The sequence below is a fragment of the Rhinolophus ferrumequinum genome, chromosome 25 (genome assembly GCF_004115265.2).
Source record: "Rhinolophus ferrumequinum isolate MPI-CBG mRhiFer1 chromosome 25, mRhiFer1_v1.p, whole genome shotgun sequence".
NCBI lineage: Eukaryota > Metazoa > Chordata > Mammalia > Chiroptera > Rhinolophidae > Rhinolophus > Rhinolophus ferrumequinum.
In genome coordinates, this window is record NC_046308.1 from 15,013,259 (window position 1) to 15,031,211 (window position 17,953).

Sequence of the window (17,953 nt, forward strand, 5' to 3'; positions counted from 1 at the left end):
TGTTCAGTAAATATGGAAGGAAGGAACGAAGGAACGAATGAATGAATGAATGAATGATGGGAGTTGGTGATTGTATAGCTCAGTGGTTAAAAATAAGGGCTTTGGATTCAGACAGAATTAGGTTGGAGTGCGCTCTGCCTCTTAGCAGCTGTGTGACATCAGGCAAGATACTTAATCTCTCTGAGCTTCTGTTTCTTCATCTCTGAAAGGAGCTCAAATTCCTACCTGATGTAAGGCTTGAAAGAAGAGTATGGAAGCCCAGTCCCCAACACAGACCAGACCCTCAATAACCTGCAGAGATTACATCTTCAGCTGGAGGAGATGGGGAGTGGGTACCCTGTGGTTCCTTCCCAAAATGCGGACTAATCTCCCCATGTTTCCTTCATGCCCAGCCCATGCCTCTCTGTAATTTTGGGGGAAATGGAAAACAGCCCAGGCTTTGAAAATCAATCTGGATTTAGCTTCTGTCTCTGCTCCCAACTAACTGTGTCACCTTCGGCAAGTCACATCACCTCTATGTGCCTCGTATTCTCCTGCAGAATTTCAATATTAATAATAATAGCTGGCACATATTAAGTGCTTACTTCATGCTGGACTCTGCGTTGAGCCCTTTTCATGCACTGAGAAGTGAGGTGATGCACTGCTTAAGGATCAGGTGTAAGACTCAAACCACCTGGGTTCAAATACTGGCTTACTCCCTCCTCCAGCTTGGTAACCTTGGGTAAGTTACTTAACCTCTCTGCCTCAGTTTCCTTCCTGTAAGATGGAGTTAATATTAGGTTGCTATGAAGATTCTGTGATAGAATAGATGCAAAGTGCTTAGAGCAGTGCCTGGTACTCAGAGAGCACACCATCGATTTATCTCATATAATCACGACAGCCATCTGATATTACGTACGTTTTTCCCCCACGGGGAAACTGAGGCTCAGAGAGGTGAAGTGATCTGCCCAAGGCTGCACAGCCAGCAAGTTGCAGAGCTGCAAGCTGAACCCTGATTTGGCTGCTCAGAGCATAGGCACTGGAAAGGATGGAGGAGGTAAGGGACCTAGCAAGGTGACTGACACATGGCAGGTGCCAGCTCCACCCCGGCAGTCGGACTTCCTGTCCAGCGCCAGCAGCTCTGCCCTCCCCTTCCTGCCCCCGAGATGGACTCTGAATCCCTTATAGCTTAAATCCCGCACGAGCATTAACTGCATCAAGCAGAGAGCCCTCGCCAGCTTCAGAGGAAAACCAAATGTGTTTTAGCGTCAAGTCGGAGAAGCGGCTCGTTTTTATTAGCCTTAATCTAATATGTTGCCTTTCTCACTGAACTCTGAATAAGTTAATCAAGGACAGGCTGGATTTGGTTTTCTTAATAATGCTTCCTGATTCCAAAGGCTGCCTGCTGAGAGCTTTGAGCTCTTGGGCTCCTTCCTTATTTTTTCATCCTTCTCTTGTTACATTGTATAAAATACGGGGAAGATTTCCAGGGACAGGAGGGTTAGCATGGTATACAAGACCACAAGCCTTGGAATGCAATGGGCCTTGTTTCCAACCTCAGCTCCTCCGCTCACTACCTGTGTAACCTAGGGAAATTGACTTCTCTCCGAGTTTTAATTTTTCCCATCTGTGAAAGACGGTAACAATCATCTCTAACTTTTTGGGTTGTGACCATCATAAAAGGCAATGAAACACTTAGGACAGAGTCTAGCCCATCGTGATCGTTCAGGAGATATTAGCTGTTATTTCTACTCCTGATTGTAACAGCAACTAATAAGTGACCAATTATTCGGGGCCAGGAGATGTGATAAGCATATCGTTGCATGCAAATCACATATGAAAAGCAAATAAGACAGTGGCTGGTGTGAAGTAAATGCTCAAGAAATGGTAATTACTACGAGTGGCGGCAGTGGTCTTTTATTCTCCTAACAAATGGGGTGTTGCTGTTATTGTTGTCGTATGTATCAATTGTGCCAGAAGGAATTTGTATTCTATCAGCGGACCTGGACAAGTCCAGGCAAGTACCACTCATAGAAAGGCCCTGACAGAGGAGGAGCATTTGATCATGTCTGGAGGGGGACTGGGGACAATTTCCTGCAGGTGAGCTAAGCTGAGACCTGGAGGAAGACACCCTTGGAGGCTGTCCATCCAGAGGGATGGTCATTCATTCAACTGTCCATTCATTCATTCATTCACTCATTCATTCATTCAACAAGTAGGTATTGAGCACCACTTTTGTGCCAGGTGCTGTCCCAGGTTCTGACAGACCAGGACAGGCAACCTCCCTGCCCTCATGGACCTGACAGTCTAGTAGGGGAGGCAGATTATAAACAAGGAAGCAAACACATAAACAGGATGCTTTCAGATTGGGAGAAGTGTGGTGACAAAAATAAAATGGGGAATGTGGTTGTGACCAGGTATGAAGTCAGGCTACTTTAGTTAGGGCAGACCAGGAAGGCCTGTATGGGGAGGCAAGGTTGGACCGGGGACCTGAAGGAAGGGAGGAAGGGAACCATGCAAAGATCTAGGGTATGTGCACCCCAGGTGAACTGCCTATGCAAAGATCCTGAGGTAGAAAGGGGCTTGGTGTGTTCAATGAACGGCAAGATCCAGGACGGGGGGCGGGGTGTGGTGAGGGGGGTGGAGAGTGTTACAAGACGAGGTTAGAGAGATGGGCCATGAAAGAAACCCTGGAATTTATCCTAAGCATAATGGGAGCATATCCTAAAGTTCAAGCTTGTGACAAACTTTGGGGCTTGCAAAGTACCAGACGGAGTTTGGAGTGCTGGGTGGAGATGGAGCTTAGTGAGTGGAGAAGGGCGAGACAGAAGCCACATCACGATTTCTCCATCAACGTAGCCTACAAGATGAGGTCCCTTCCCAGGGTAGACCCATGAGAATTTCCTGATCACCTCTAAGAAACTCCTATATGCTGACATTGTGCTAGGTGTTTCCGTAACTGTTGTCCTATTGAACTCTCAGAGAAGCCTTGGAAAGGTGGAGTCATTATTCCCATTGTACAGATGATGAAACTGAGACATGATGAGGTGAAGCCACTTGCCTGGGCCACAAATCCCCTAATTGGTTCTGCCACTTCTCACCTCTCTATCATCTGTGAATACTGGGTTCTTAAAGACACAGATTTCTAGGAAATGCCTGAAGGTGGAAGGTAAGGTCTTTTGGATGGCTCCTGAGCCAGGTGCAGACTGGGCTGAAGCAGGGGAGCGGGCCGTCCAGGATGAGTCCCCTGCATTAATCCTGCTTCCCTCCACGGTGGGAGAAGGGGTCTTCCACGACTTGAATCACAGCGGAAGTGTGACATGTGGCAGGGAACACCAACGCTCGGGAGGTTTTCCTTCTGTCCTGATTGGTGATGGAGCCTCCCAAACCATCTGATCCAGACTCTCAAAACGTTCATTCGTGTTAATCTCATGGATTGCAGGGGTTGGGGGGGGTCTTCCCCAGCAAGCTGGTCAGATGGGCAGAGATGCCAGCAGACTCTGGGAGGCAGTCCTAGAGTCAAGCATTCAGACCAGAGGATCTGATTTGAATTCCAGCGCCACCACTTACCAGCTGTGTGGCCTTGGGCAAGTGTCTTCACTTCTTCAAGCCTGTTTCCACCTCTGTTAACTGGGCCTAGATCACACTCCTTTGCTCAAGTCCATGAAGTGCAATGAAAATCAAGTCAGGTAATGCACTCACAAAGAAAAGCCCTTTTTGACTGTGAAAGGCTAAGAAAATGCAACAAAATATGCCCAGGGCAATGATGTCCCCCAAGCGCCATCACCAAGGGAACCAGCAAGGTAGACCAAGAAGCAATGTGGTGGAGCAGCTCTGTCACTCAGTAGCTATGTAACCTTGGGCTCTTGGTGCCTCAGTTTCCTCTTCTTTAAAATGGGAATAATAGCACCTTCCACAGAGAGTTGTGGTAATAATTCAACACATGGAAAGTGCTTGGCACAATACCTGGCCCATAGTAAGTGCTTAATAGATGCTAGCTGTTTTAATTTTCACGTGTATTTAATACGGACTGGAAAAGGCTGCAGGGGAGGGCCAGACTTTGAACTCTGACAGATGTGGGGTTCAAATCCATGCTTGGCTAGTTACAAGCTGTGTGACTTTGGGCACGCTACTTAATTTCTCTGAGCTTCAGTCTTCTCCTCTGTGACATGGGGGTGATCGTGAATAATTACAGCTAATGAATATTTATAGCTGTAATTATTTGACAGCAGATTCACCTTAAACACTGGAAACTGACGGCTGTAATTACGTTATCATCTCCCCTCCTTCTCACCGTCCTTGCCCAAAGGCGCACCCCTCTTACCTCGCTCCTCCTCCTTCTCCCGGACGACCCTCCCCTTGAGGGCTCGGCTCCAGGCTCCTCCTCCGTAGTCACCCAGCTTGGCTCTCTCGCTCCCATCCTTGCCCTTGAACCAGGGTCCGTACCTGCGGGCAATGCTCGCGACTTCGCCCGTGTCCCGGAAGCCTCTACCCAGATGCAAGTCGCCCAGGAAGGGCAGCTCCGCGCCCTCGGCCGGGGCCCCCGCCGCGGGGTTGGCCTGGTTCTGGGAGATGGCGGGCTGGCCCACAAAGCCGGAGTGAAGGAAGACGAGGCTCCCGGCTGTCAGGTAGAGCACCAGGAAGGTAAAGAAACGCACAGGTTTCCGGCGGAAGTACCGCTGGAATTTGAACCAGAGCTTGGCCATAGTGGGATCATTCCGGCCTGGCGGGGGTGGGGGTGGCGCTCCGGGCAGGGAGGGAGGGGGCGGCCTTTCGGAGGTCCGCTTAGCGATGGCACCCCGGGGGGGTTTCAGTCTTATGCCCTCTGCGCAGGCGACCGCCAAGACCAGAGCAGGAGGGCAAGTCCAGCACTTGGCTGTGGCCGAGAGGAGGGAGGACAGAGCTCACCGGCCCTCCCGAGATCAAGGTGAGCTTCTTTGGGCCACGAAAGGGGTTTGGAGGCTCAGGACATCCGGGAGTTGGTCCCATTTTCCTACATTGTTCTTCGCCTCAGAGAGTCCCCAAAGAACTTCGAAAACAGCGACCGCAGGACGATTCTGCGAGTCACCAGCACCCGCAGTGCACTTCTCGCCCTTTCTAGGCTCCTGATGCCTGTGGGGGCCGGACTATTTCACGGAGGCCATTTCTGGCCTCTTCCCCAGCTGGGGACCAAGCTCGGAGCGTCCACCTCGTGGAAGCAGAAGCTGGCGGGTTTCCATCTGGTCAAGCATTAGGGCTCAGGGCTGCCACCTGCAAAACAGCACAGACACAGCATAAGAGGCCTCCTCCCAGAGGCCACAGCTCCAGGGGTTCTTGAACATTCTCAAGGGACATTGCAGAGTCCAGAGAGGGGAGGAAACCAATGGCCCGAAGCACCAGCAAGGATGGACAGAAGCCCAGTCCTGAGTCTTCCAGAACACCCGCCTTTCCTTTAAACCACACTGGGAATTTGGGGGCTTGCATTCTACTGGGTCCTGGTTTGGGGACAAGCTTTATCGTGGACAAGCACAGCTTCTTATGCTCACTTCCTACATATGTGTCAAATACACATTGATTTGTGGGTTACTTGAAGTTCCAAAAGTACTTCTCGGTTCTTGCTGAACTGTCTGCTGGACCTGGCTGGTAATGGGGCCAGATCAAATTAATTCTTTTTTTTTTTTAACAAATATTTAGTGAGCACCTACTATGTAGCAGGCACTGTCCTAGGTGCTGGAAATAAAGTTGTGAACAAGAGAGACAAAGTCTCTTCCCTCATAGGGCTCACATTCTAGTGGGAGAGTTCAAATCCATAGCCTCTCCCCTCTATCCAACGGGAAAAAAAGGAAAAGGAAGGAAAACAGGATTATTTAGCAACATATTCATTCAATCAGTATTTATGGAGTGTCTACAGTATGCCCTGCTTTGTGCCAAGCCCTCTGCATATATCTCATTTATTCTTCCCCCATTCTTATGGGAGGTAACTGTTTCCCCATTTTACAGATGAGGAGACTGAGGCTACACAGCTACTGAGTGATGGCATTGGGATTTGAATCCAGAATGGTCCAAACACAAAACCACAGCTCTTAACCACTGCCTTTTTGACTTTGTCCTTTCCCCACGTGGTGTGCACATCACTTGGGCATTCAGAGATGGCCCCTGAAGCAGCAGCCCTTCTGCACTGCCTCCCAGTGACCAGCAGTGGCTCACCCTTTGACAGGTGTGGTCTGTGGAGAATCTGATTCCGAATCACCTGGAAGCCGGGTTCAAGATTCCTGACCTCTCCAACTAGAATCTCTCATTGAGGGGGATACCTACAGGTGGAACAAAGTGCCCTGAGGTGATGGCAATGAGCATAAAGGTTTGAGAACCACTGCTTTATGAGTGAACGTTCAGGATCATCATCAGCCAGGAAGAAAATGGAATGTAAATTAGAAAACAGCAAATTCCATTTGGCTGATGCTGTTTCACATTACCACCAGCAGGGGGCCTCATGACAATCTTGGTCAATGCATAGGATTCAACGGTCAGCCAATGGGTGATCTGAATGGTAACAGCCCCTCCTAATCCAGACAGCAGCATGGGAATTTAACTGTGGTTCAAGGTAGAGTCCTCCATATGCCTTCCCATTCATGCAAGAACTAAGTAGTGAGCATCTACTATTCACCAGTTCTTGTTCTAGGCACTTAGAATAAATCAGTGAACAAAACAGCCAAATATGCATGCTTCTGTGGGGGTCAAGCTATCCATTCATCCATCGATCCATCCATCTACCCATCATCCTTTAATCCATCCATCAGACCACCTACCCATCCATACATTTAATTCACAATCTATCCACCCATCCATCATCCATTCCTTAATCCATCCATCAGTGTACCTATGCCTCCATCCATCCATCATTAATCTATCCATACATCCATCCATCCATCAATTCATCTGAACTGTAGCAGCCCGTTCATCCATCTGACTCTCCACCTATCCATTCATCTATCCATTCTTCCACTCATTTAAAAACATGGTGTTGCTTGCCTACTGTGTGTGTGCTTGGGATGCGGAAATAAATAATTCCGAGTCCCTGTTTTCAGAGAATTCAGGATCTAACTGAGGGAGACAATGACGTAAATAAGTACTATACCAAATCACTATACTAGACAGACAGCGATAAATCCTGTAGTAAGCGTTATGTGTAAGATATAGAACAGCAACTAATATTAAAAACTCATGTTTGTTGAGCACTTACTATGTGCCAGACACAGCTCTAAATACATATTGACTTAATCCTCATAACAATTCAGTGAGGGAGATCTGTATTTTACAGAAGAAAGGAATGAGGCTCAGAGAGGTTAAGTAACTTGTCCAGAGCCACACAGCTAGTAAGCCACAGCTGGGTTGTTAACCCAGGACCACTGGACTTCACAGATTGTTTTCCTAACCATGGGTCTAGTCTGGTCTTGTATCCCTTTGAGAATCTGATGAAAACTACAGATGTATACCCAGAAAAGAGCTCTGGTACCTAAGCTTCCAGATTTGGGCTTATCGCATCAGGGAGTTTGTGGACCCTGGGGTGAGAAGTCCTAGAACATGGGATCCCAGACAAGTGAGGGTCTGAAACTGCCTGGGGGGATCAGAAACGGCTTCCTCAGGGAGGGTTCTTTGAGCTGGCAGGTGTCACAAGAGGAGTCGAAGTTCTTGGGTGAAGACACCCCAGGGAGGAGGGACAGTACACACAAAGGGACAGTCACTGGGATGGAGGGAGCAAAGGAGCTTAGGGCACGGTAGGAAGGCAGTTAAGTAGTGGGAAGCAGCCAGACCTTGGGGAGCCTTGAACGCCAAGCTCAGGAATCCGGACTGTGCTCTAACAGTGTGTGTGGGGATCCACGGAAGTGTCATGGTCACACCGACACTTTAGAAAGACTAGTCTCTAATCAGCTTGAAAACCTCTGGGCAGTGAGTGGTGCCCCATGTTATGCCATATAGATTACACACGTGCCAGATGTTTTTGCAGCGGGGCCAGGATGAGAAAACGCTAGCAGCCCTCATGGGGATGGGCAGGGGGACACCAGCACTTCCAGGCACGCAGGCAAAAGCATGGATTCTGGAGGCAGGCTGACCTGGGTTCAAATCCTGCCTCTTCCACCCACCACCTGTGTGGCTGGGGCAAGACACCTCTTCCCACTCACTGAGGTTCCTCACTTGTAAAGTGGACCGAAGAATCTTGACGCCCCTCCCCAAAAAAATATATTGCTGGGAGGACTGAATGGAAAATTGCACGAAGTGTCTGGCACATAGTAGGTGCTCAAGAGAAGCGCCCGCCCCCATCCCCACCCCTCTCATGGGCACATGTGAGCAGCCTTTAAAGCCATTTGCCACAGCAGCACAGTGCTGCCGTGGAGATGACAAAGATTTCAGCTGTTGTGCTCCTTGAGGCTCTTTGTCTCTCTGAGGATATTTCTCATCCTTTTTTGTTGTTCCATTCTCAATCTTTTCTATTTCAACACATCTTTTCTCTAAGTGGGTGCCAAATGGGTTTTAGAGGATAATGAGTTCATTAGGATCTGGCAGGGATCAGAAAGAGACTGAGGCTTTGGCGGCATGGGGAGTGAAGGGGGTCCTCCCAGGAAGGGACTGTGAGGAGGAGGGCTCCCCTGGGCAATGGGTGCCGACTTGGGCCCCCCACACCATCCTGCCACTGCTGGGAGGTGGGGAGCTCATCTAGAGGCAGAGGACCCAGAACCATGGGGGTGGGACCGTGTCTGCTCTCACCGCGTTAGCCCCAGCATGTGGCACGTAGTAGGTCCCCAAGAAACACTGGTGGAGATGAGTGAAAAGAATCAGGGGACTGGCCTCCCCACTGAGGCTTAAACAACCATGGCTCCATGTCATGTGCTGGGACACCGTGACAGCCTCGGAAAACTGGACATTCAGGGCTCTGTGGAGGCAGCATCTGGTAGGACTCAGTCTGGTCCTGGAGTTCAGGGCCCCTGCTGGTTCCCCAAGGGAACCCCAAAGACTTCTCTGCCTCTCATGTCCATCCATCATTCATTCTCTCCCCACACAAGCCTGTCTCTCTCCCTCTCTCTCCCTCCCTCTCCCTCTTCCTCTCTCCCTCTCCTTCTCCCTTTCCCTCCAGACAGAAATTCTATCAGAAATTCTAACGGGGAAATGAAGCTAACTGTCATTCGATGAGCACCTATTTTATGTTGGACACTGTGTATAAAGGTTTTACAAACATTCTCACAAACTCCTCCTTCCCGGCAACCTGCAAGGTGGGTGTGATGGTCCTCCCCACTCCACGGGTTGTGTATCTACAACCCCGGGCGGGGGGCCCGGGTTGGCCTTAGCAATCTCCTTGGCCTCTCCGTCTCCGTTTGTTCCTTACATGTGGGAAACCATAATCTCATTAGCATCCTGTCCTGTCACTCGCAGCTATGAGACCCTGGCAGGTGCCATCACCTCTCTGAGCTGCGGTTTTCTCTCCAGAAAGTGAGTCGACCATAGAATCTCCCTCCTGGCGACTTAGATGGATTCAATGAGATGATCCATAAGGCGGGAGTTGGTGTTCGCTAAGAGCTGGTGGGCATCGCTTTGTCCCTCTTCATTTTACACGAGACCCTTCTGAGCCTCAGTTTCCCCACCTGTTGAACGCGGCAAATGACGCCTAGCCTGCCTCCATCCCAGGCCTAGCATGAGTTTCCACAAGGATGAGGCCCAGGGGCTCCCTTTGCGGGAATGGCAGCGTTTGGTTTACTGCCTTTCGTGTTTCCAGGCGGAGCTTCAGAGTGTCTAAACACAACCTATTTTTAGCACCACAATGAACCTCTGGTGTGGAGCTGCCAAGAAAATGACTGGCGGTCAGAGCTGCCCTGCGGAGAGGGAAAACAGAAGGTGCAGCCTGCCCTGAGGCTCCCTCCCCTGGGAGGGGCCACAGGGCTTCTCCTTGGAGATTCTGGGCCAGGCAGGTCTGGTTGCAAGCCCATGAGGCTGGGCAGAGGGCTGGCCCACCGTCCAGAGCCCCCTGAACTTGACTTGAGGGCAGAATCCCTGGGACCAGCTGACCCTCTGACCATCCAAGCTTGGCTAAGAAATAGCTGCTGAGAAAGTGGGTTTGTGAAGGTTTGATATCTTCACAGTTCTAGGTAGGAGACCCAGCTGGGGATCTCCAAGTCACTGAGAGCCCAGGCCAGAGGTGAAACTTTAGCCTTGGTCTAAGGATAAAAATATCGGAAGTCACTGGTATGTGTTGAGCATTTCCTGTATGCCAGGTACTCTACTAGGCGTCTTATTTCCATTGTGCCATTTAAGCCTCACGAGAACCCTCTGAGGTGGTTATTAACCTCTCTATGCCTCAGTTTCCCCATCAAGGAATGGGGAAATAATAGTATTTATCTAATAGGGTTGGTGTGAGGACCAAATGAGTTAATTAATATATGCAAGTGTTACTTCTTACTATAACAACTTCTGGAGAATATGTGGTTTTGCCTGCTCAGTGCCCCTTTTTTCCTGGTATAAGGACCCCATTTTCCTTTACAGAGCTTCTTTGTCATCAATTCTCAGCTCATGTAGCTTGGGCAAAACGGAATGCCCTCATTAGTGGCTGCAAACACACACCTGACTCCTGATACTTGTGCATAAGAATTACTGTAGGGGTGAAATTGCTTGGTCCTACTGTGTGAGCGTCTCACGGCTATCCCAGGAAATGCTGACTTATCACCCAAAGTGGCTGTAACTCCCTTCAGTGGTGTATGAGCGTTCCTGTTGCTCCAAATTCACATCAGCACTTAATGTCATCTGCCTTTTTCATGGTTGCCAGCTTGGGAAATCTGTTACAGATGCTGCATGGGCGGCACCCACAGAGTTAACTTCCAAATGCCAGGTGAAGGCAGCCTCAGTGAGTGACTGATGGGAGGTGGTGTATAAATGCCCCAGCTCCCTCACCTCCTAATAGACGGTGAGGCTGTGTTTACACAGGCTCCCTGAGTTTCCCCAGAGGGCTTGGGTGTCAGTCACTGTCAGGGGGTGCTGACTGGACAGCACCCCGTGTATTGGTTTCTTCTCTTTCCTGTCTCCCTTCCCACTCAGGGAATGAAAGGAGTCAGGGTGTGCTTCACCTCTTAAATAAAACCACTGACTGATGATACCGATTACTTGGGATATGCCGGGATTTGTTTCACCTCAGCCTTATCATTAGACATGTAAAATATTTCCAGTTTTCCTCCCTCATAAACAAGTCATGTAATGATTAATCTCCTGCATGTACCGTGTTTCCCCGAAAATAAGACCTGGCCGGACAATCAGCTCTCATACGTCTTTTGGAGCAAAAATTAATATAAGACCTGGTATTATATTATATTATATTATATTATATTATAGGACCTGGTCTTATATTATAGTAAAATAAGACAGTCTTATATTATATATGACCCGGTATTATATTACATTACATTATAATTATATAAGATCCGGTCTTATATTACAATAAAATAACACCAGGTCTTATATTAATTTTTGCTCCAAAAGATCCATTAGAGCTGATTGTCTGGCTAGGTCTTATTTTCGGGGAAACAGGGTAGCTCTTTGTCCACATTCCTGGAAAGTGATATAGGACCTCTCAACAATGAGATGTAGGTACGTTTATACCCATTTTACAGATGAGCAATGTAAGGCTCGTAGAGATTATGTACCTTGCTCAAGACACAGCTACCAAGAAGTGGAGCCTGAATTCCAGTGCAGAACTGTCTAAGTCTCAATGTCGTGATGCAGTGGCACACACCGAGGAGACCACCAGCACAGCTAACTCCTCTCTTACCCACTACATCTGTCACTTGAATCCCAGCCTCAATGGAAGGATCCTTCCTGAGCTTGGAGACAGGGAACACCATCCCTCAGGTACGTCTTCTCCAGGGAGATGGACCCCTCAACTCCTTTAATCCAAGTCCCTTCTCACCCTTCGTGCTCCTGGAGCAACCACTTTGAAGTGAAAGAGGTAATAAAATAGTCTGAGAAATCCTATTATTAATGCCAAGCTTGCAGTGTCCACTCACAGGCTTTAGGAACCCAGAATTTTATTAACCCAGCTAACCCTGGGGGAGAATTCTGCACCCCACATGGCGTGTGGACCGTTCCACTCACGGGCGTGTCATAGTGTAATGAGCCCACTGTGCCTGCAAGGGACGTGTTGTGTTGTTTTCCCAGTTTTGGGCCACTCTGTGCAAAGCTGCAGTGGGCACTTCCGCACATAGGGACTTACTTCTGGGTCAAACAAGTGAGATTACTGCGTGTGCATATGCGTGTGTGTGCTCACAGGGGAATCCTGGCTCCAGGCTCCTAAGCACAGGATGAGCTGCCTCCTGCACCCTCACACACCTCCCCGAAAGAGTCCCCAGCACCCCCACACTTCCTTCTCTCCATTCTTGGTAGGGGGCTTACCCGCCACCACCCAGCGCTCACAGCTTGCCTTCCATATCCATTTTCATTCATCTTTCCAAAACTTGGGAAAATAAATGAGAAGGCAAAGTGCCATTAGCTAAATGGCCTTTAACACCCAGCCATCTGCCATGATGTAATTAAATAAAAAAACCAGAGGGAGCATATGGCGCCCATTATAAATAAATATTAAAATTTTGTTTTCCTGGGTAATGACTCCAGTGCCTCTTGGTCAAATTTTATGGCCATCGTCACTGATTTCAGGGAATCAGGCTGGGCCTCAGTGAGTGGAAATGACTGCCAGGAAGAAACAGGGGAAGGGGTCAGATTTAGTGTTAGACATTCCTGATTTGAACCTGCCTCAGCCACATGGTGGCTGTGCGATCTTCAGCAAGTGGTCTCTTTGAGACTCAGTTTCCTCACGTGTAAAATAAGACCAATCCACCCTGCTTGTAGGGAAGGTATGAGGGTTAAATGAGCGAATGCATTTAAAATACATAAAACCATAACAATAGTATGGGCTAGTATTTATTGAGCACCTACTATGGGCCAGGCACTGGTCTAGATATTAGCTTATTTAATCCTTACAACAATCTTGTGGGAAAACTCTCATTTGTTAGTCCCATTTTACAGATGAGAAAAACTGAGGTTCAGAGAGGTTATGTCACCTGTGTGAGGTCACACAGCTAGGAATGGTAGAGCAGAGTTTGAACCCAGGTAGTCTGCTCCAGAGGCTTCACTTTGCTAAGACTGACATAACAGTTTCTCAATAGATGGTCATTCTGTGCCCCAACTTTGGTGAACTAAACAAACCACCTCTTTCCTTTTCACGACAATATCACTTGCCCAGACTTCATCTCAATAGAAGATGGAGATTTGATGAGTTGTGATGATTACAGACCACCCTAGGTATATGTGGGAGATACATGGGGGGGTCCATCTAGTGAGTGACCCCCTAGCCCCTGCTCACAGGGGTAGGTCCTAGTGGTCATGTTTTTACCACATATCCCTGCCCACTGACACTGCTGGTGGACCATAGGTGGACTCAGGTATAAAACTAGTCAACGAATTCTTGCCCTCCGGAATGTGGAATTGAGACTTGAGACATTCTGATCTCTGCTGGGTCATTTAGACTAAGGACCTGTAACCTTAGGAGCTGTTATCATGGGCCCAAAGAGAGAGCAAAAGTTAGTCTGCAAAGAGAAGACAAAGAAAGCAAATAAGCAGAGGAGAGATTTCAAGACCGAGATGCTGAGAAAGCTCTGGGTTCTTGAGAGCCAAATACTGGCCTTGCAGGGTTCAGCAGCACCGAATGAGAAAAATGGCTGCTTCTCTTACCATGGTGCCGGGTATACAGCAGGGACTCACTGAGAGTTATCTACAGTTAGTCTTCAAAGGACAACCGTACAAAACGAAACATACTCTAACCAAACAATCCAACAGTGACGCTCCTTGGTATTTACCCAAAGCAGCTGAACACTTATGTCCACACAGAAACCTGCATGTGGATGTTTATAGCGGCTTTTTCAGAATTGCCAAAACTTGGAAGCAACCAAGAGGGCCTTCAGTAGGTGAATGGGATTCACCTAATTTGACTGTGGGACAGCCAGACAATGAAATATCATCCAGCGCTAAAAAGAAATGAGCTATCAAACTGTGAAAAGACATACAGGAACCTTAAGTGCATAAATAAAAGTGAAAGAAACCCGTCTGTGAGGTTACATACGTGTGATTCCAACTGTATGACTTTCTGGAAAAGGCCGAACTCTGGAGACAGGAAAAGTATCAGTGGTTGTCAGGGGCTGAGGGGAAGGAGGGATGAATGGGGGGAGCACAGGGGATTTTTAAGGGAGTGAAACTTCTGCACGAAACTGACAGTGGATACGTGTCATTGCACGTGTCCAAACTCACAGCATGTATAATACCAAGAGTGAACCCTGATGGAAACGATGGACTTGGGGTGAGAATGGTGTCAATGTGGGTTCATCCACTGTGTCCACTGTAACAAACGGACTGCTCTGGTGAGGGTATTGACAGCGGGGGAGGCTGTGTCTGGTTGGGGGCAGGGGCTCGATGGGAAATCTCTGTACTTTCTGCTCAGGGCTGCTGTGACCCTGAAACTTCTCTATAAAAAGTCAAGTCTGTTTTAAAAACTAGAGGGGGCCAATCATATACTTGAAAAGGCAGGAACCCCCTGGAGTAGATGTCAAGGAACCATCCGCACTCTGGGTTAGGAGGAAGGGACCGAGCTGCAGGCAGGGACAGGGGTCCTGGATGGGGGTAAAGGGGTAAAATGACAGTTTCCCTTGTCCAGTGGTTTCTGGAATGAGGCCCAAGCCGCAGGCCACCTCACCCATGGGCCTTCCCTGCTGCAGCTGGCAGCCTTTCTCTGAACCCAGATCGCTTTTCCCCTGAGAGAGACTTCTAAAGAAGGGCCCCGAATTCCTGTGACTAAGCCGTCTGAAGTCACCCGTCTCCTGCAGGAGCGGCTGGGTCATGGCTCAGTGAGTGCACACTTGCTAATTGTCTGGGGGAGATAATGGGTGGCTCTGCTGGTTCTGGGAACAATGTTTACCCACAAGGTGGTGGCAGAGAAGGGGGACAGGGGGGAAGAAGGGGGTGGGATGGGATGGAAGGGAGGGGAATGGAACAGAGTGAACTACCTCTGACTCACATGCCGTAGGGAGAAGTATTATTTAGTGAACCTAAATAAATTTGCTTTAGTTGTGTGTGTGTGTGTGTGTGTGTGTGTGTGTGTGCGCGCGCGCTCTGGATGACCATGCATTGTAGGTCCATTGCAATCATTTGAAAGCCCTAGTGATGGAGACAAGTAGGGGAAAACTACTTTGGGTGGGGTGGGTGCAGAAGGACCCACTGAGAAGGAGGCATCTGAGCTAAGGAGGCAGCCGTGGGAAGATCTAGGGTGAGAATATCCTAAGCTGAGGGGACAGAATGCAGACTGGCCGGTGAGGAAGGGCCCAGCACATCCCAGGAACCAGAATGGAGGGCAGGGTCAGCGTAGTGAGAGTGGGGGCTGGGGAGTGGGGGGACCCCACTGTGCTCAGGGCTTTTCCTTCCATGTGCAATGAGCAGGTGGAGGTAGTGCCATCAGCCTGCCCTAAGGACCCTTCCTGTCCCAGGGGGCTACGGCCATGATTTGCTGGCTCTTGGAGGCTGAAATGTTGGTTGGTTGGAGGAGCTGAGAAGAGGCTGCGGGCCGGGCCCTCCACAGGGGTCAGTGGCGGTTCTAGAATTCGTTTCTGGGTGAGGCTCAGGGGAAACATCTGAGAAAGGGCGGGCACGGGGCTCAACCTGCCGCTGCAAAAGGTGCCAAGGAGGATGAATTCCGGTGACATCATCACTCTCAGCGGATGGCAAACCATGACGTCGGCCACATTACCCTGCAGCCTGGTTTTGTAGTTCCCTAGAGCGAAGGGTGGCTTCTGGATTTTTAATGGGTCACGAAGAAGAACAAGGATAAGGTGTGGCACAGTCTCAGCCTGCACCTGGCCCGCGAGGCCTAAAATATTTACTGTCTGGCCCTCTACAGAAAGCTTTCCCAACCTTGATCTTTATCAGCAATGGAGGCTGATGGTGAAGGTCACAGGAGAGGGGCTTCGGGCCACTGAAGAGGTGGCCCTGTCCAGCCCCAAAGACCAACGTCTGGTCTCTCAGCAACTTCCTTAGAGCAAGTGACAAAGAGCCGGAAGGAAGCCTGGAGATCCATTCCCTAGTGGAAGAGCCCCTTCCCTAGTAAGATCCATTCCCTAGTGGAAGATCCATTCCCTAGTAAGAAGAGCAAACTGAGACCCAAAGAAACTCAAGAGAAATCACCCCCATCCATGTGAAATGCTTCGCAGGGACCAGGACTCCAGTAAGCGTCCAATGACGTTTTAGCTGTTGCTATCGTTATTATTATTATGCCGTAGTATCTAAGAGTTCACGGGCCCCTTAGAAACCAGCTGGTACAAGCCTGATATTTTGCCGATGAGTAACCGGAGGCTCAGGGTCACACAGCCAGACCAGGGCTGAGTCGGTTCCAGGACCAGGCCTGCTGCCCTGCAGGTTTCGTCCCAGGGACACACCTCTCCTCGCCAGCCCCATCACCCCCCTGCCCCAACCACAAGCGAATTGCCACAGGCTGGCTCCCCGCTGGCCATGGAAGATTAAACTCTAATTTAGGAACAGTGACAGCTCCTATGAGAAACTCGTCTCCAGAGAGGAATTTTCCACCGGGAGTTTCCCCGGCAAGAACCGTGGTCCTCACCCTCAAACCACCGCAGCCCAGTCTTTCTGTCCATGCCACTGTGGGGGGTGTGTGTATGTGTGTGGCCTCTGCACAAGTCCAAGTTCTCTTCCCTCACAGAGCACCCAGTGTCCTTGGGGCGAGGGGGGCGCAGCCCCTGCGGCTGGCTCAGAGCCGGACTAAGCTGGACTAAGTAGCCCATCATAGCTGGAGGGAGGCCCCTTCCCAATCCACAGGCCAGTTTCCTCACTGACAGATGGGGAAATTGAGGCCCAAAAGAGCAGGTGGAAAGGCTCCCCACGGTGATGCAGTGACTACTCAGACCCAGGCCTCCTGGCCCCCAGCCTTAGCCTTGGCACTCGCCCTGGGAAGGAAGGATTACTACTTACTGCACACCTACTGTGTGCCAGGCTCTTCCGTTTACACTGTGTCCTTGACTCTCCCCAGTGGCTGGCCTTGGCAGCCAGGTTTTATACTCCCTTTGCGGATGAGGCAGTCGAGGTGGGGGAGGCCAGTCAACTTGCCGGAAGTCAGAGTTGGTGAGTGGCAGAGCAGGACTCGAACCTAGGCCTGTCCGACTCCAGAACCTTCATCATAACCTGTGTGTGACATCACCTCCTGCTGTAGCACCATCCCCTGACCTCTGCAGAGCAAGTGGGGTGATTTGAGGCCCTCCACACCCAGGGAACCTGCTCAGCAAGCGGGGTCTTGAGACCCCTCACAGCTGGAAATGAGGGAAATGAGCCCCTTGGAGCAGACACAGGCGGTCCTCCGACCTCTGTGGTACCTTCACCATGTCCTTCAGTGGCCCCAAAAGTCCTGCTAGCATCCAACAGAGGTGTCCCCTCCCAGGAGAGCAGAAACTGACCGATGCTTCGGTCCCTTGGCTCACCATCTGGACACCATTGAGAAGGTGGCATGCGATCACACGTACATATAAACATGCCAACAGAGACACACACATGCGTGAACATGTGCATCCCCAACGCCTGCCAACCAGCCCCCCGCCCCGCCCAGCACATACACATATGCACCCGTCCTTATTTGTCCAGCTCCACTGACAGCACGTGGCAGGAATCCTGCAACCCGCCTCACAAATGAGAAGCAGCAGGGACTCTGTCACTTGCCTAAGAAATATGTTTAGTGTTGCAGGTAAAACTAGTACGGAAGCTTTTCATTCTCACCAAACGTGGTGTCTTACCACCAAAAGAACAAATCGGCACATGTCTTCCAGAGTCTAGACCAGGGTTTCTCAACCTCAGCACCACTGACATTTTGAACTGGGTAATTCTTTGTTGGCAAGGGGACAGGGTGGGGGCCATCCTG

General features: G+C 49.8%; 1 protein-coding gene across 2 annotated transcripts in view; it reads right to left on the bottom strand.

Annotated features, from left to right (window-relative positions):
* The window catches only part of WSCD2 (WSC domain containing 2), a 103,080-nt gene that overhangs the window by 42,246 nt on the left and 42,881 nt on the right, over positions 1 to 17,953 (bottom strand). For both annotated transcript variants that reach the window (XM_033097482.1, XM_033097483.1), the window contains exon 2: positions 4,304 to 5,229. In XM_033097482.1, coding sequence (XP_032953373.1) covers positions 4,304 to 4,685 — 382 coding nt within the window. In that variant the 5' untranslated portion in view covers positions 4,686 to 5,229. The remainder of the gene's footprint in view (positions 1 to 4,303; positions 5,230 to 17,953) is intronic.